General features: G+C 40.6%; 1 protein-coding gene across 1 annotated transcript in view; it reads right to left on the bottom strand.

The window, feature by feature from the left end:
* si:dkey-11f4.7 (piezo-type mechanosensitive ion channel component 2) overlaps positions 1-18,726 on the bottom strand; it is a 30,157-nt gene that overhangs the window by 2,695 nt on the left and 8,736 nt on the right. The window contains exons 14-52 of the mRNA XM_041052310.1: positions 18,604-18,712; positions 18,202-18,323; positions 17,753-17,812; positions 16,721-16,869; positions 16,373-16,537; positions 16,049-16,090; positions 15,756-15,788; positions 15,335-15,447; positions 14,605-14,780; positions 14,202-14,378; positions 13,900-14,064; positions 13,103-13,303; positions 12,791-12,995; positions 12,295-12,396; positions 12,034-12,199; positions 10,634-10,877; positions 10,402-10,498; positions 9,562-9,721; positions 8,911-9,000; positions 8,675-8,763; positions 7,998-8,063; positions 7,791-7,906; positions 7,530-7,650; positions 7,117-7,191; positions 6,736-6,902; positions 6,399-6,598; positions 6,036-6,197; positions 5,419-5,492; positions 4,911-5,139; positions 4,515-4,773; positions 3,542-3,730; positions 3,229-3,439; positions 2,908-3,040; positions 2,557-2,704; positions 2,233-2,447; positions 1,615-1,773; positions 1,256-1,403; positions 844-1,032; positions 518-610 (exon numbers count right to left, since the gene is read on the bottom strand). Coding sequence (XP_040908244.1) covers positions 518-610; positions 844-1,032; positions 1,256-1,403; positions 1,615-1,773; positions 2,233-2,447; positions 2,557-2,704; positions 2,908-3,040; positions 3,229-3,439; positions 3,542-3,730; positions 4,515-4,773; positions 4,911-5,139; positions 5,419-5,492; positions 6,036-6,197; positions 6,399-6,598; positions 6,736-6,902; positions 7,117-7,191; positions 7,530-7,650; positions 7,791-7,906; positions 7,998-8,063; positions 8,675-8,763; positions 8,911-9,000; positions 9,562-9,721; positions 10,402-10,498; positions 10,634-10,877; positions 12,034-12,199; positions 12,295-12,396; positions 12,791-12,995; positions 13,103-13,303; positions 13,900-14,064; positions 14,202-14,378; positions 14,605-14,780; positions 15,335-15,447; positions 15,756-15,788; positions 16,049-16,090; positions 16,373-16,537; positions 16,721-16,869; positions 17,753-17,812; positions 18,202-18,323; positions 18,604-18,712 — 5,619 coding nt within the window. The remainder of the gene's footprint in view (positions 1-517; positions 611-843; positions 1,033-1,255; positions 1,404-1,614; positions 1,774-2,232; positions 2,448-2,556; positions 2,705-2,907; positions 3,041-3,228; positions 3,440-3,541; positions 3,731-4,514; positions 4,774-4,910; positions 5,140-5,418; positions 5,493-6,035; positions 6,198-6,398; positions 6,599-6,735; positions 6,903-7,116; positions 7,192-7,529; positions 7,651-7,790; positions 7,907-7,997; positions 8,064-8,674; positions 8,764-8,910; positions 9,001-9,561; positions 9,722-10,401; positions 10,499-10,633; positions 10,878-12,033; positions 12,200-12,294; positions 12,397-12,790; positions 12,996-13,102; positions 13,304-13,899; positions 14,065-14,201; positions 14,379-14,604; positions 14,781-15,334; positions 15,448-15,755; positions 15,789-16,048; positions 16,091-16,372; positions 16,538-16,720; positions 16,870-17,752; positions 17,813-18,201; positions 18,324-18,603; positions 18,713-18,726) is intronic.

Here is an 18,726-nt window from a genome sequence, read left to right as displayed (position 1 = left end):
TGTGTACGTCATATACATTACCTTCAATATAACCTATACAAAGTTTTACTTGTCCTATTTTGTTTTGCTGCACAACACATCAAGTCAAAGCATTAATTTACTGCAAAAGACCAACCTGGTTTCTCACATAATAATTATAGCCCGACTGGTACAGGACTTGTGAGACAAATGCAACCAAGAAAGGAACTGAGCAGGACATTTTGAAACTTCACAACTTTCTGGTGGAAAGAATCTAGAAAGGAAACATTGATTGAGGACATATTTTTGGTATTTCTCTTCTCCAGTTTCTCGTCATTTATCGGATGACATGTATGCCAGTACCGGTTTATCTCCAATGAGCTGACATCAGGTGGTACATCGGCCTGGCTGATTTATTTAATGATCATTATTGGCCCCATCTCATATTCTGAATTCTGACTATGACATACAATAAACTACACAGTTCTGCTGTTCTTTCCCTAGTGGTGAATGGTTTTGTATTTATCTGGTGTTCACAGTAGCATGAAGTGCATCTCACTGGATGAGTGGCGTAGACTTTGGTGAGTCGGTTGAATCCAGCTTCTGTGTATGGAACCAAGTTCTGCTCCTGGGCGCTCATGGTAAACAGAGGCTGTGGAAACACAGACAGACACACAGAGAGAGTAAAACATACATCTACATTAGAGACAGTACTGCAGGGAAGCGGTTGTTGTGGTTGCTATATTTGGCTGCGTTATATTGATCTTAGGAACGTCAGTGTCGGTCTGTCTCAACTATTATCAGCCAGCTAGCTTCAGTGTTTTAGAGTATACGCACACACAGACTAAAAGTTAAAAGTTAGCACACACTCATATCCATCCTGACCTCGTATCCTGCGATGCTGAGCTGGATGGAGACGTCCACCGGCTGATTGGTCACACCGGCTGCTGACTGGACCAGTGACATGAAGAGGAGCGGGAACCAGATGATGCTGATGAGAGCGAAGATGATGAATCCTCCCATCCCGTATTTCACCACCTTCTTCTTCTTCTGCCCCGGAGGGTGGGGATATTTCTAGAAAAATTGCCCATCACACCTTATCAGTGAGTGATACTTTCAAACTGCTTATTTTGTCTGATCAACAGTCATAAATCAAAATGGATTTAATTTACACCTTGCCACATTTTAGAAGCTGTAGTCAGAATATGGTTAGTATTTTTACTTGAGAAATGACAGTGATAAAGTGGTCATCATAGTTCAGGAGTATAGACATTTAAGCAACAACAGTCTCACTTACTTTCTCAGACTCCCTCCAGCACTTGAGGATAAATATGTTAGCATAGATGTCTTCAACACAAATCCAACTAGACAGAGACAGAGTGGTGTCCGTCCAAACCCAATCCATCACAGCCCTCAGCTCCGTTAGGAAGGGAACCAAACGAAACCTGGAAGTGGAGAGGAGACAACAAAAATGAAGAAATTACAAAATTTATAGTTTATTTTGTAAAGTGGACCATAAATTAAATGCTAAAGAGAAAACAAATGGGAACACAACACTCTGTCATACATATTTACAGTGTAGAAAATGTGTCTTATACAATGACATTACAATCACTGCATGCTGTTACACATTAAAGAGTGTAACCATTTTCGTACCCTTGGAAGAGGAAAAGGTTCAGGTAATTGAAGTTCTTTGTGAGGAAGTTGCCCAGGATGCGGTTTGGGTAGCCACATTTGATCTGGTAGGCAGACAGGCCGAAGTAGATGCACTTCACAAAGTACCAGAGCTGAGCAATAGGATTCATGTTGAATCTCCTGTGGAGCAAAAAACAAACACAATAAGAGAAGGAGGCATCAGTGAAAATAACTTCAGTGTATCCCAGATCAGATTCATTTTTTCGATTCTGAATGCATTTTTTTTTTTTTTTTTTTGAGTCAGAAATTCAAATTACACAGATAGAGGCTTGGTAGACTGGAATTAGGTAAGAGAATTTCATGGGATAGGTGTATATAAGTTGGTTTTTAAGTTGATATTTCATATCAAGCTAGATCTGATTTAATTACGATCCTGAAATTGATCAATTAATGATAATGGAAAAATCATGAGGAACACTATCAGTGGTTGCTTACATATAAATGTCAGGTTTTTTAATAAAGTGTAAAAGTAGTCTCATGATTGATCAACAGGAATGAATAAACAATAGACCTAATTTGAATGAGTTCAACTGAATGAACAAATGAGGAGGAAAATAAATGAAAGAGATGAACTCTGACCTCTCAGTGACCCCAGGGAGGATGAAGAACATCCAGAAGTGTATGCCAAACACCAGCACCACCTGGAAAACACACTTTCCGAGGAGGGACTTCTTCAGGTAGAGAGCCCGGTCCACTATCATGGTACCGAACTGGATGAGCAGCATGACCAGGAAGGCCTCTGGAACCTGGTCCTCCGACAGCGACTCTGTGATGTCGGCTGCTGCGGAGTATTTCTACACAGAGACAAAGATCAGCCTGACTGTGTCACGTTGAATGCATATTGTTAAGTAACATTATGGCTATATGGTCTTGGTTTTAAGAGAAACACGCTCAGACTCTCACCCCAAAAGCCCAGTATCCATATATGGTAACAATGAAGTTGACTACGTCGATGAGAAACATGAGGGCATAGACGTCACATACAGGACTGTAGTCTGGGTGGATGATGTCATAGAAGAACTGCCTTATGGGTAAGTAGATGTGAAGGGCGCTGCAGAGAAAGAGAAGAAAGTACAGTATGAGAATCCCACAGAAGCGGGAAAAGACCACTACCAGTACAAACTTTTCTCCAAGCTCAACATTCACAAACTAAACATTTATCATTGTTAGGAACAAATAGTACAGATGGAGCTGTCTGCAGCTCATTTTAGTTGTTATATCTGAACCAAAACATAGCACAAGAAAACAACGTACACTTCTATAATGGTAGCTTTGGCCTGGAGCATCTTCTCTCTCATCTGCTGCCTGATCCTCTGCTTCCTGGTCAGTGGAACTTTGTTTCGTTGCCCTCTCTTCTTCTTGCTGTGCTGCTTTTTGGGCTTCACCTCTCCAGTAAAAAAAAAAAAAAAGTAAAGAAAACGTGACATGTTAGTCATATGACAATTAATTTCATACAGCAATTAGAACAAAAGACAACAGAAAAGGAAAGAGAAGCAGAATTCTCACAGAAAATTTCACCAAAACTGTACCATCAGATTTGGATAAAAACATCTTCAGTGTTTTCTGAATATTCACCATCATCAGTTCCTGCAGAGTCGCCTCTCTTCCGTCTGCAGAATATGGAAGTGGTGGAGGCCTGGAGAGGGAGGAACTTCAGCCGACGTGGAGGTTTCTCTTTGCTGCCCATCTTATCTCCACCTGTCATCTTCTTCTTGTCCACTTTCTTCTTCAGCTTCTTGAAGAAATCAGGCATCTCAACCTCCTTGTTGTCCCACAGCCCATGGCACTGTACAGTCACAGACACAGAAGGAATTTTAAGATGCAAAACAAGTTGTCTGATATGTCTGAATGAGCAGATGTATTTCAAAACGTAATTTAACATGGTTACTTTGAGAATAGACCGGTGGAAGAACAGTGCGAGCAGCTGAATGAGGTCAAAGAGGACGTAGCCATCTTTCTTTTCCACCCCGATGATGTTGGGCAGGGCGAAGGGCCGCTCAGCGTTGATGCCTCTGTAGGCAGAGGTCGTCCAGGGGAAGAAACCAAACTGGAAAAAGTACTTCACCACAACAGTCAGCTGGGAGAAAGAGAGGAGAAACAGTTAAGAAGCTGTGCATTAACTGAAAATATGAATAATTATCAACAGTTAGTAACTTTTACTGTTTTTCAGCAAATGTTAAAACATGAGATAATATTTGTTGCCAAAACAAATTAAATTCTTTAAAATGAATTAAACACCAGACTACGCACAGTGCTGATAAAACGTACCTGTAGCCAGGAATACTGATAAACCAGTGACTGGACCTTCAAGACACAGGTGTCTTTGTACTACAATCACTGAGACTGACTGCACTCAGGTGATCTCCATTTCTCTAACTGTGAGAATACTAGCACCAATTGGGTGGACCTCTGTTGAATTAGTTCAGTCACTTTAACAGAGGTGAATATTTATTCCGTCACTTATTTTACATATTTACATATTTTTAATTAATTGACATTAGTTTTTTAGAAATCTGTTTTCACTTTGACATTTAAGATGTTCTTTTTTTGTAAATTCCTGTCACACATTTCCACATTTTTATTCTGAGAAAGACAGTTTATAGATCTTTCCAGCAGTTTCTCTGTCTCAAGTTCAAAACTAGAATAAAATGCAGATTGAATAATTAAGATTAAGTCATCTGAACTTTTCAATAGTATTGAGTTGCTGTATCTTTCCAGAAAAGTTGTCCACATTTATATGGTGCACATTTAAATAAAAATATGAACACAGACAATATCAGCTGCCAAGTAAATGTACAAGAGGTGCAGAATTGTTAACGGCTGTTATTATGTTACTGTGCGAGCAGAGCACTATTACCTACCTCTGTGTAGATGATAGCCGTCATCCAGAAGCGTTTGGTCGGCCGGGGCACAGACAGCATGGCCCAGAGGAAGATGAGAATCGGCAGGATGAGGGAGAGGAACGAAGCCGACACGATGTGGTTGAGGATGATGACAAAATAGCAGAGCATCTCTGACTTGGACACCATGGTGTTGTAGAGGGCAAACAGCAGCTTCAGTGGCCTCGGCAACGTCCCGAAAAACTTGTCGGACTCTGAGATCTCATCATTTTCAAACATACTGCAGGAAGGATGGAGGGAAGGGAAGAAAAGACAGAGAGGGAGAGAAAGGAAAAGAGATGGAGATTAGCAGCGTGTCTCGCTTTTTTTTAAAAAAAGCTCCTGTTTTTAAGTAATATATTTCTTGTGTAAACTGACTTGTTGAGCAGCAGCTCACTGGCAGTGAGGTTCCTCGTTTCCTCACTCAGAGGCCTGGGAGATTCTGCGAGGTCGAGACTTTTCTCTTCATCACTCTCCCTGAAACCCAGCGAGGTGCATTCTGGATATTCAGCACATTCATCTTCATCTTTCTGCTGTTGTTCCTCATGCAGCTCCTCTCCCTCCACCTCAAGATTCTCTCCTTTTAGTTCCTTCTTCTTCTCTTCCTCTGCTTCTTCTTGCTCTTTCTCAGGTTTCCTCTCACCCTCTGTGTCCTCCTCTTCATGGTCATCCTCTTCTTGTTCTTTCTCAGGTTTCCTCTCACCCTCTGTGTCCTCCTCTTCATGGTCATCCTCTTCTTGTTCTTTCTCAGGTTTCCTCTCACCCTCTGTGTCCTCCTCTTCATCATCATCCTCTTCTTGTTCTTTCTCAGGTTTCCTCTCACCCTCTGTGTCCTCCTCTTCATCATCATCATCATCTTCTTGTTCTTTCTCAGGTGTCCTCTCACCCTCCATGTGCTCCTCTTCATCATCGTCCTCTTCTTGTCGGTGGTCTTCCTTTTGAGGGACGTCATCTTCACAGCTTATGAGACAAAATTAGAAACACGGATATTTAACCTTCAGGAATCAAGGAAATTTGCACAACACATGTAGAAAGACAGTGTTGTGCTGTGCAAAAACATTACAGAAGGAGTAAATTAAAAGAAATAAAAAGCCAAAAAAATACAACAACATGCTGGCTTCCATTTAAGGACCTAATTTGCACTAATACAGTTTAATGCAATCCAATACCACGTCTGCCACAAATTCTACATTAAAGAAACCTATAATGTTAAGTTCTTATAAAAACTTTCACTAACCCTTGTGGTGTTAATTCAACTATATGTTCTACAAACTGCACCTCTCTGACAGTGTCAATCACAACTGAACATCATTACCTTTGCAAAGGTCAAACTTAAGGCTGAGCTGTTGTATTGGATTTCGTTAGGGTTTTAGAGGTGTACCTAATAAAGTGGTCACTGAGTGTGTCTGAATACGTCTGTATTTATCATCTCCACAAACTTTTAGCAAACCTGTGCGTGAACCTTTTTTGTTTACAGTCCATAACCAAATATCTCTCCCTCACCTTGGTAAAAGCTCGTCACTCTCAAAGGAGGTCAGGTCGACGTTGGTCGTTTTCAGGAGCCTCCGCCTGAGCTGGTCAGCAGCCGGCAGCACAGCAGGAGGCTCGTCCAGCTCCTCCTGGGTCGGCTGCCGGGAGCCCAGCATCGTCTCATCTGTCATGCAGCTGAAGAAGAGCAGGAGAGCGAGAGAGCAGCGTGATAAGTTGGCAATTGTAACTTAAGAAAAGCCACTTTAGCCCAACCACTAACTACACACTTATTTGCAGCATATGTATGGACACAGAGGAAGAAATGCAGTGGCTGCAAGGAAGGAAATAACATGAGAAAAGGTAAATATGTGACTAACTCAGCATCCAGTGACCAACCTGGAAACACTGCTGCCCCAGGACACTTTGGAGGCTTGGTTCTTCAGCTTGGCATATGCATGGAGCGAGAAGGGGACAGCGGGTGGTGAGGAGGGAGGAGGCAAGGAGTCATCTAGGCCATCCTGAGACGACAGCGTGTTCTGACGGGACATCCAGTTCTCATAAAACTGCTTTACGCTCTCCTGGCTCACCTCTTTCCCCTGAAGAGTGAGGAGAAAGAGTGGAAACACAATGCTGATGTTCTGAAGCAGGACTGAGCAGAGTGGAGACACTCAGGCTGTTTCAATAAGACATTTCTTAAATTTACAGTTATCGGTTTCACATCCTTTCGTCCCACCTTCTTTTGCTGCTGGTTGAGTAGCGCTCGCTCAAAGCGCAGCACTTTGGAAATGTCCAGGCTGTCCTTACAGAACGAGTTCAGACCCTCCGTCAGGTCATCAAGAAGGGACTGAATGAAGACCCAGCTGAACTTCAGGGTGCTAATGACGCGCTGCAGGATGTTTTCTGGGAGGAGATGACAAGTACAGAAATGAGTATAGAGAAGGTTTTCTCTGCTCTTGACTTATAGTTTTACTGCTGTTTGTTTGTGTTGGTGCAATAACAACTAGAAAGCCATTCAGTGATAAAACATTCCTTTGTCTCAGAAGTTTACTTGTGAAAATGTGGCAGAATCCTCTGGTTTGTTGGGAGAGTAATGCAGTGATTCATGTGTGTTTACCTTTTTCCTCCTCTCCCTCCTCCTCCACAGTGCTTTGCTCCAGTTCATCCTCACTAGAGTCTGCTCTATCAATGCCTGGGAAAAGGTTTCATTGTTAAATTATGTTTGCAGCTGGTTTGTTTGCCCAGCAACAGCAGAAGATAGTAACAGGGTTTAAGTAATTTAGTTTTTTGAGCTGTTTGGCGAAGCTTTCATCTCTTCTGGAGTGAATTTAACTTCGGTGAGCAGGTAAAGGTGTTAGTGTTTGCTCAATAACCCATAATCAGTCTGTCTCAGAATTGTCTCTAAATGTTCAAATCGTCACCAAAATACTTCATAGCAGCTTCTCTGACATTTACATTCAAAGACTGATACGATTGAATAAAGAGGGGGATTAGATGCTGTTACATAAACATCACACGTCGCTCCCTCACCCTGCTGTTTCTGCAGCTCTCTCTTTGCTCTCTTCTTCTCTTCCTTCTTTCTTTCCTTCTTCTCCTTCTTCAGGTCCTTCAGGGTCGTCTTAGAGCTGGTGACCCAGGCGTTGTAGGCCAGCTGGGATATCACAGACACAGACACATGTCTTGATTGATGATGTTAGAACATAGAGAAATTGGATGTATAAACATTAAAAACTCAATCCGTGTTCACTTTTCAAGAAGCAGCTATTATCATCAAGTGTATGTTGAAAGCACCTGGAAAGCAGATTTCTTCTTTGGTGGCTCCTCCTCCTCTTTCTTCTCTGTCTTCTCTTCTTCCTCTTCCTCCTCGCTGTCACTCTCAAACAGGTGATAGCCACAGTTGTTTTCCACTGTGATAAACAGAGCAGAGTCAAAACTACATCACTGTATGCATGAGAGCACTGGGCAGTGGTTTGGTTGTGTGGCGCTGCTGCTGCTCACCTCCAGGACGAGAGACCCAAGGCTTCCACCATTTTCCTGCATCTCTCTTCGCCTTCTCATCATCATCTGAGAAACACAGTTCAAGCTGTTCAAACTGTAAATTGTTGTGTTTAACCCTGTGAGACCTGAACTATGAAAGAATGGTCAGAAAATTCTAATTTTTCAAATATGAACTCTTTATTTGTCCCTTTGACAAAATGTAAAAAAAAAAATTAAAAAAAAAAATTCTAAGTATATTTTTTGTTTGTATCACACATGTCAAAACATTTAGAAAAGTGAGGAGTGTCTACCAGGAGTCAGTATACGAGCATAAGAGTTCATCTAAAAGGGTTAAATGCAAAGTTTATGCTTGATGGTGATGCAATGAGTCCCAGAAATGTGGGTATCATATATGATACGTACGGGCTCACAGGGTTAAAGACTGATGAGCTCCATGGGTTATACAAATCTGTATAACCCATATAGTTTAGTTCAAATTTTCATGGTCAATAATTAGGATTGGAGATTTAATAAGAGATCCGAATACAGCTAAATATCGAAGATCTCTCTCTCCTTTTTTAACTATAGACATGAAGTAACACAAACACCTTTTTCATGGCCATTGTCTACACAGTTACCTGCTCATGCTTTGATAGGTTATTAAGAGTAGAAACAGAAAATAGGTTCACTTGTGTTACCCAGTGTCACCGGCTCCTGATCAGCGGCAGGTCCTGGTTTGTCTGCTGGTGCAGGCCGACTCTTCTGTTTAGATTTGATTTTCTCCATCCTACAGGGAGAAGGTGGAAAGGTCAGCTGTTTACTTATGGTTTACTGTTTGCAAGTGGGGATAAATGGGAGGTTGAGAAAGAGAAATTCTATCAGTGAACAGGGTCCACTAATTCATTTAATCACAGCTTTACTGTGCGAGTCTTACTGTTTCTTCAGCGTCTCCACAGATTTCTTCTCCATCTCCAGCCTTGCTGCTACCTGCTTCTTCACCTTGGCCTCAAACAGCTCAGCACCCCTTTGAGATGGAGAGAGGTTAAGGAACAGAACATGAGTTTACTTGGTCTTAGAACTGCCTGTTCATTTAATCATTGCTGCTCCTGTTTCTGCTTTTCTCCCTGTCTGGGGTTTTCTGAAGCACTTTGTGACTTTGTTTATGGGTTATGATCTCTTATGACAGTTATTGTATCTATCATAACAACATTGAACTGTGCTGTGTAACTCACCTGACTGCAAAAGAAATAACAGACAGAAAACAAGTGTCACTAGATTCACACACATTGTCAAATCATATTCTAATGTCAGCTGCAGTCTGTTAAAATTAAAATGCAAAAGGAAAATACAAGCTCTAAGGACTATGTAATGTAATGTACAGAGCAGTGTAAAAACTCAACCAAGCAGTGAATGTTGCTTCAACCAAGGAAAGTTTTTCTTTCAGAAGCTGAATACAGGATTTCTGGGAATAAAAGTTTGAATCTTCAAACATTTACTTCTCACTGTCACTTATATACCCTCAGCCTATTCGTGTCCTCATTATATGTAAACAGGAGGTACAAATTATCATTTGTAGAGTGCAGACCTGGAGGCCAATATCTTAGAGGACTTGAGGTCAGACACCACGTAGAGGAAGTAGTAGCTGAGAAAGACCCTCCTCTGAGCCAGGAGGACAGTGAAGCAGATCGCATCCCACACGATGCCGGCCTCGCCCTCCGGCAGCTCACACTCATCATCAGGTTCAGCTGACACACACACACACAGGACAGAAGAAATATGTTTATATATACACTGTTTGAATAACTCAGCTGTAACTTGACATAGGAGACATAAAGAGATGTATAAATAAAGTCTCAGTTCCCTATTTTTGACATCCTGTACAGACTACAACTCTGACTTTAATTTGACATGACCTCAAAGAGACAAATTATTTAATGTTACACATATGTTAAGCTGCTACACACGCAGTTTTTCACAGTGTTGTTAAAATCACCTCAAACTGTTAGGACGCACATTTCATTCGACTAACAAATTGTTTGACAAAAACAAAAGCAAAAACACAAACACAATAAAATACATTTGTTATATGTACATTATGGAAACTAAATGAGCACACAATACTCATTCTGGAAGGGAAAATTTGTGACAAAACAGAGAGCAAGTAAAGTATATGATACTAAACTAGTATTTTCAAATCATATAATGTCTAATTTATGAAAGCTATACATGACAGAAGCATAGATTCATATATTCATGTAATGTAAATTACAAAAACATAATCATCATCATCATACACTTTCTATATACACAATAAACATTATAACATCAACAATTTGTAGACATTCTTTCTTTTCCTTTCTCTTTAACACACAACGCGTATACAAACACAACGAAGCTGTCAGTTATGGTTGTTACAGACACTTACGGACGTTGTAGCCTTTGATGGTGCAGAACATGCTGAAGGCCTGAATTAACCAGCAGCCGTTCTTCAACAGGCTGTCCAGGTAGGCACAGGAACCGAGCTGATCACAAAAAGAACAGCAAAGACAGAAAGAGGCTTTAATCATCAGTATAGAGTGTGCAGGGAAATAAACTGCTGCTTGTCTTGAATTATTTTGATCACAAATACTGAGCTTCTTCACAGTGTGATAACTCACAGACAGCAGGTTCTTCATGGCAATCACAAAGCAGGTGTAACCGATGAGCCAGTCCCAGAGACGCAGGATGTATCTGACAGGCTGCATCAGCACACTGCCTCCAAACAACATGAAGTAGAAACAGGCCACCAGGTAGCCCAGGCAGAAGATGTTGATGCGAGTGGTGCCAGTGATGAATATGAGGCAGAGCACCAGCCAGAAGAAATAGCTGAATACAAACACCTTCACCATGTCAAGGTAGGACCTGAAGACCAGACAGACATGGGCAAGGCCCACATGTAAGAAAAAAATAAAAGGTCATTTCTCTTGCAACTAACTAACAATTCTCTGTTTCTATGTGTTTACAGAAAAAACAAAGATATGCAGGTTTTTGAGGAGAGGAATAAAAAAGAAAATGCTGCAATCAAATGTCACCAGCCACATGAGACAACGTTATATATGTCGAAAAAGTATTGTCTGTTGAAAATTGGCTTTTTGTATTAACTGACAAACTATTACATTAGTAATAAAAACAAAAAATAAAACACACACACAGATATTACCTGAAACTGCATTTTAGTTTGACATTTTGGGAAAGATATTTATTTGCTTCCTTGCCAAAAGTTAGATGAGAAGATCAATAGCACTGTATCAGTATGATGTGAAGCTACAGCCAGGAGACAATTAGCCTTCTGCTGGTGTTTTCACTTTTGTCTCTGCCCAAACTACTACAACACAACTGCCAATACATCCAAAGTTCACTATACCTCGTGTGAACAGCAGCGTACAATCAACAAGTTGTGGTTTTATAGAGGTTTACTGTATTTCTTGGCGAACAGTAACCTGGCATTGTTCACCAAAACAGCCTATTTTTCTCTCATTGTCCATGAGTATGTTCAAAGCCAAAATGAAAAATTTTGGCTTTGGTAAATATGTTCTGCCAACAGGGAGATGTCAAAGTTGATGAATGCCTGCAGCGGAAAGTGAAATAAAACCCATAAACAAAGGCCCTGATCTATCATGGAAATGGGAGATGTCCATGAGTGCCTATACAGCAATTTCAGTTTACCAGAACAGCTTTCATGAGTTTGACAACAGACATAAATTAACGATCTAACTCAGCCCTTTAATGCTCCTAAAATGACCACAAACCAGTGTGATGGATTCCCAGTTCTCCACCTGCAGTTTAACCTACAGAGCAGGAAGCTGCTTGAAGAGATTAACAAAGTGCTCAGTTATAGAGTTCAGGCTTTTTCCTGCTCTAATTCATTTTTTATTTTTGATAGTATAGAAAAATTGATATCAGCATTCAGACCAAGACAAGTCTGAGACATGGAAGACTCTACTCTTCACTACAAAATGTAGAAAAAAAAGAAAAAAACAAAACAAGACCCCTGAAAAGCAGGGTTAGTATTTCTGACCTGCAGTGAAGGAAGTTATTGACAGGTATGAACTGGTTGAAGGAACAAGGATCCAGACTGCGGCTGATCTCAACGTTGTCTCCAGCCAGCAGTCGCACCGCTGCGCGGTTCTCCTCCTCAAACACCTGCCACTGCAGGGACGAGCACAGCAACAGGAGGTGGTCGTCTGCAGAGAGCAGGAGAGAAATTGGCCGATGTGACGTGAAGAATTACAGAAGAGGAAACAGAGAAGAGAAACAAAGGAAAGAAAGGAAGACTCACAGAATATGAAGGAAGGATTGGGTCTCATGGCAAAGTCAGGCAGGTAAAACCACTTAATGACATTAGAGGTCAAAGGCTGAACTGCAGTTCTCCATGGGTAATCTGACAAGTGAATAAAAAAAAGAGCAGAATAGAACAGTTACATCTTTAATGTTGTGTGAAACTTGCCATCAACATTCATTTATTGAGTCATTTATTGATTCAAAGTGACCAAAAATCCACTGGTTACAGTTTGTCTAATGTTTTATCTCATTTTAAACTGAATATTTTAGGATTTTGGAATTAAAATAAAACAATTTGAAAGCATCACCCTGTGCTTTGAGAAACTGTGATCAGCTTTTGTTAATATTTTCTGACATTGCAGATTAAATTGACAATGATTGTTACTTGTAGTTCTAATATGAAGGTTCCTCATCTTCTTTTTCAGTTTGTTCTGTTGTTGAATTTCACATCTTTCATGCTATATGTTGACAGCCATGATGGTTTTTTCACATACCAACACAGAAAGCAGGCGGGATGCCAATACAGAGCAGGTACTGCAGAACCATGAGCCCTGATGTAAAGCAGCAGTATTTAGGCCACGCCTCCCCGATAGCCTTCCTGCGTCGCCGTGAGAGGACAGCCAATAAGGCGCAAGAATGGAGCAGAGCGTAGAAATCCATCCTCTGACCGATCACATTGACTGCTACAATTAAACTGATCTAAGAAGAAGTGCATGCACGAGAAAGAAGTCATTGTCAGATGTGTTAAACAGTTCAGATACACATGAGCATTTGTGGACACAAACACTGCAGTCCTCAAAAAGTACCTCCAGACCAAATTTGTAGAAGCAGAAGTTGATGAAGTACTTGATGCAGGGCAGGACACCGTGGTCCAGGTGCTGCCGTGTGATGCCCTGGAAGATGATGCTGAACGGAGGGGTCTTCAGGTTGTTGTGGAGACGGTAGTAGAGCTGGTGGCGATGGACAGTCGCCTCGAACGCCAGCAGCCCCAGCACCATCAGATGGTTCTACAGCACAGAACGCACTTTTCAGATAAAACTGGGACATAAACCAAAGGTCCAGCTGCCCGGCATCTTAAAGTATGTTCCTACAATGTCAAGTGTGGTTAATAATAATAAATACTGCTAACAATCTGATTATAATAAGCTCAAGTAAAGGTTTGTATGGTGATTATGTTACTGACAGTACTGTTGTAAATTTCAGATTTTGTGAACTGTACAAAATTACTAATTTGTTGTCATCACTATAATAGTTGTAGCTAGTCAGCATTATTCAGACCCGCTATACAGTACATTTAAAATATTTTGTAAGTAAAACCAATTCAGACTGTTGGATGAAATCAATAGGTGGCTCTTCAATTAAAACAGGAATTATAGCTTCATAACAAGGAGCCTGTTTTTCCCTGTCATAAAAAAGATATTAAAAGTATTTGCGACTACAGTTGTACTTACAGTAAATGCACAGGGTTTAAAGCTGGCTGAGTGTATTCCCTATTATATAACAAAAAGCAAAAGCAGCTTTGTGTGATGGTTGTGATTTAAAAGAAATATCAACGATATCGAGTTTTTCCTTGAACCAGACTCGGGCAGATGTGTCACTGTACCCTGAGACAGGGGAGGATCCTGCCCTCACACTTGCGCAGGGCTCCACACCAGTAGACTGGGTCTACAGGCTCAATGTAGAGAACAGACCTCCTGAACAGCTCCACCATGTTCCCCGTCAGCACCACTTCATCATCCAGACCTGAGCTGTTGGAAGGTACCAGGCCCTGAGATACAAAAGTCATTTTCAACAACTGCAACAAATGCTCCAGGCATCATTCTTCATTTTTAGGGGGTCACATGACACAAGACAAAGTTCATTCTGTTTTCATTATCTGTCAAACACACTGTTGTTCATACTCACAGCAGTGCAGTTGGAGGAGTAATCGAGGGGTTTGATGACCTTGAGCTGGTAAAACATCTTGCACACCACCATGACACAGGCCCACACAGCAGAGATGCTGGATGCCAAAGGTCGTAGCTGTGGGAACGGGAGAGCGAATACCCACAGAACCAGGAAGACCAAGTTCATCAGAGAAACCTGTGAGAATGGAAATGTTTCGCACAATGTTTTTCTTCCGAAAATTCATGAGCAAAAACTGAATTTTACACAAGATGTGAAATGTCTTGATAAGTTACAGCAATTCATCAACACAATCAACAAAGTGATCAAAAGTCTTTTATGTTGACTTTACTGCCATCTCTGGTTTGCATACTACACTTTCTGAAACATCACCTCGTACACATGCAGAGATCAAGCATCCCACCTCCTGCAGTGACACCCAAATGATGCCAGTGGAAACGATTTTGAGGCTGTGGAGTTCCAACAGTCTCCAGCTCAGCTCCTGGAGCTTCTGGAGTCCTACCAGAGCCTGAACAATCAGCAGGCTCGCCCGGTCCACAATCACAACCCACTTGTCCTCGTGACTGCTGGGGTCCGTTTCTGGGAGGAAGAGAGAAGTGAAGACCCATAAGGTTAGAAGGGAAGGGAAAGAGCATGGGACATAATTTGAAGATCACATACCTGCTGTAGCATCATCAAAATCATCTGTGATACACTGTGATATCTGTGTAACTAAAGAAAAAAACATAATCTAAAAAAAATGAAAATCAAAAATATTTTATTAAACAAACCACTATATGCATCTGTGCCATCATTTGAATATAGAAGTGCAAGAATGGTTGATTTACAAGAAAACAGGAGAGTTTCAAAGTTAAAATGTCTCTAAAAAAGGATGGAAACACTTTTGTCTCATATTAGATCAACTATTTTCATTTGATGCATGAAAAAAACATTTTTATACAAAAGTCTAAATATCCCATTATTACCTAAAATTTAACATCAAAAGTCATTAAAAAAGTAATACTTGGTACCAACATATTTTTGTTGTAGAAGAGCCCCTGACTATATCATTTCAAACAAGCTATTTGTTCCACTCTTAGCTGACCAAAGAAAACGACACTGTAGAGCCATTTTAGATCCAGAGCTGTAGTTACCATCTCCTGGTGTCTCCTCTTGCTCCCCAGCATCTTTCTCCAAAGAGGTTTGCAGTCCGATGCTGTCCAGAGTCTCCTGACTTTTCCCGTTTCCCATCTGCTCCTTCACAAGCCTGCAGGTCAACAGTGAACGTTTTGCATTTGTACACAATTATCAGAAGCACACCTATCAGAGTCAACTTACAGAGACTGAGCAGGACGGAGTTCAGTGTCAGGTTCACTCACACATGTATCCAAACACTGGTTTTAACCAGGAATGAACTTGTGAATTTGGATTAACACACCGCCCCAAATCACTCAAGAAAGTATTACATTTGTTTCTAAATACATTAATTATATCCCAAGTAAGCATAATATATAGATACAAATTATGAGTCATTAGATTAAACAACAAAAATCAAGGGTTGAAAAAGGGTCTTACCTTTTCTGAAACTTCTCAATGTTTTCTTTAATGCTGGGAATTAAATTGAAGACAGATGTGGGAACATTGAAATTAGTATTACTAAGAATTATCTTGCTGTGATGGACATTGAAAAAACATTTTTTACAGAAACTGATTGTTCTCCTTTAAGGATTCACAGGATTCAAACACTAATTATGTCTATTAAATCCACTGTGTGAGATAGTTAATTGTGATGGGTCTTTAAACAGTGTACAAGTGTCAGAAATGTGAGTGCAACAAAACATTTACAGAGAAATGAAAGCATCTCTTACATGTCAGATATCACACTGACTGAACTCCTGAGTTCTTCCTCTCTGGGTGGAGAGAAGGACAAATGAGACAAAGACGCATGTTTACCAGTCAGCCAGAAAGTATGTACAATAACCACCACAAGTGCTTTTTTAATATCCCAGAAAAATATTCACTTATGGTACTTGGTTATCTGATGGAAGAATGATAATTAATTAAACTGCATAGTTTCAAATATAAAATCTTATTCTTATTTTATGTCTATTTGTTATATATGTGTCAGGTGACAACATCTCTGTTTGAGTTGGATGTTCTTTCCCTTCCTGGACATATTCTTCCCGTCTCACCTGGAAGCCTGTCTGACAGGCACGTTGTCGAGGTCAGTGAGAGTCAGGAAGTCTGAGTTGAAGTAATGCAGCTGTAGGATGCAAGCCAATAGAAACGCAGCAGGAAGCAGAATACGTGCAAACAGCTCAACGGTGTCGTACCGTTCCAAACCCAGATCACGGAGACTAGAGAATCAAGCAGAAGAAACAATGTGGTAAAAGGGCCAAGTCTGCTGTAAGGTTTGGACAAAAAAAATTTAAAAAAAAATATTTTTTTTCATCATGCCCAAAAATACTCCTAAAACTAACAAAAATATGAGGAACAATTCACAAACTTAGGCCAAGATGTTCAGACACAGGGAGACTCACCCTTCCTCTGACATGCCCATGATCTGTCTGAACAGCCCAGACACACTTCTGAACTGGTACATGTAGATGGCTATCAACACCACCATGGAGTAACCGACCACCACCGCCCAGAACGTCTTCAGGTGCCGACGCCACACGTCATAACGGATCTGAGGGGAAGGAAATCAGACAGACTATATGTTACTTTTTTCTCTCAACCTCCAGATCTGAATATCATTATTGGCCTTAAGAAATTTTAACAACTTATTGTCAGCATGTGCGTTTGACTTTGTGTAATGAGGCAAAGCATCACAAATAACAGTGTTGCAGGTATTCCTTGTAATACAGGCTCCAGCATCTAAAACAGCGGGGTTGTTGCAGATGTTGTCCAAACAGACAAATGATGCTGCCTTGTCTTACATCATCTCCACAGCCATTAGGGCTTCCTGTAAGTGCCTGTTGTGTTTCTATAAGGTCAGCAGAAACATAAGATGGGGAAGAAAAACCAGGAAAACAGCAACAAAAATGGCTGTGTGCTTGATTATGAGTCATAATCGATACTTTTAACTGTAAAATAGTATTGATGAGCCGTAGATAGTGTTTCTGTGTGTGTGTGTGTGTGTGTGTTCTGAACCATTTTATCCACAAACAACACCTAAAGGAATCACTGATGATAATTTAGGAATCAACACATTACGGCGTAACACGAACCCGACACCATAGTGGCTTTGTGAATTACGCAACAACACCTCAACTACATAAGCGGATTTCCTCTCCACTTACTGACCCCTGCAATCTCAATATCAAATTTCCATCCTTCATCTACTCTACTATGTGTACAGTACACAGTCAGAAAATAAATGTTTGCATAAAAGTCCATTTTCACATCAAGGAGTAGCATAATTACTGCACATGAGGCAGGATTTCCTATTCGCTCCCACTTCACTGGAGAGGCTGAAAAACTAGAATCCTACATCTGTCTACTTCACTTCAAAAGACAGACAGACTAAAGGTTGTTTGCCTTTAACCTGCCAGGCAGCTAAAATCACTAACCTGATAGAAGACGACACAGAAGAGGAAGAGGACAATGTAGAGGATCTTGTAGACAACCACCTGAGCAAGTGAAGCATGGTAGAGATCAGGTAAATTTCAAATTTATTAGATATGATGGGCAGTTACTTTTTATTTGCTTGACATACTAGAAATCTGCTGAAGATGACATGGACAACCAGACTACTGAAAAAGTACTGAAAAATGCTTGATCTGCATGCATATAAGACCTGTTATGTAAATGTGCTTATTTTTGTTATTAGCTTTTTATTTGTGGCTTCAAAAACATATATTTACTGTGAATATACATCAATTACAGTTTCCAAAATATGGACACAACATATCTTTAAAAGAAACGTCTTCTTTTCTAAACCTTTGACTTGACGACTCTATCATAAATGGGACTTCTCTCACACTTAGTTGATAAGTCTGTATAATAGATACATAGATACCTTTCCAGAGAAGCTGACCACAAAGAACATGGAGCAGCAGAAGAGTATCCAGTATTTCACCAGTGTGCCTTTCACTCCTGAGATCAGCATTGCTATGATAGGTGATGGCTGATTTTCCTCCACTGACATGGAGAAAGCCAGGAGAAGAAGGACGAGGGAGGAGAAGGGTGAGACAAACAGGAAAGAATTGAAAGACAGAAGGAGAATAGGATGAAAAGAGAAGGGAACAGAGGGGGAGCAAGGAGACATTTTTAACTTTTCATCAAACTGAAGTCCTACATGTAAAGTCTGGCCACATGTCAGGATGGTTTTCTTCCATTACACCAAACTAAATGTGACTAAATTTGACACAGAAGCCATAATCTTTAGAAAAGCAAACAAACAAATAAATAAACAAATTACGTGACATGACTTTGACTTCATCTAGAGATTCCTCCTTCAATCTCTGCTCCTCCTGTCTCTCCTTCAGCTGCTGACGAAACATCAACCAAAAGCTGAAGCTGTAGAAAACCTGCAGCACACACA

Source organism: Toxotes jaculatrix, chromosome 2, assembly GCF_017976425.1.
Source record: "Toxotes jaculatrix isolate fToxJac2 chromosome 2, fToxJac2.pri, whole genome shotgun sequence".
NCBI classification, from domain to species: domain Eukaryota; kingdom Metazoa; phylum Chordata; class Actinopteri; family Toxotidae; genus Toxotes; species Toxotes jaculatrix.
This window is presented reverse-complemented; position numbering and strand designations above follow the sequence as displayed.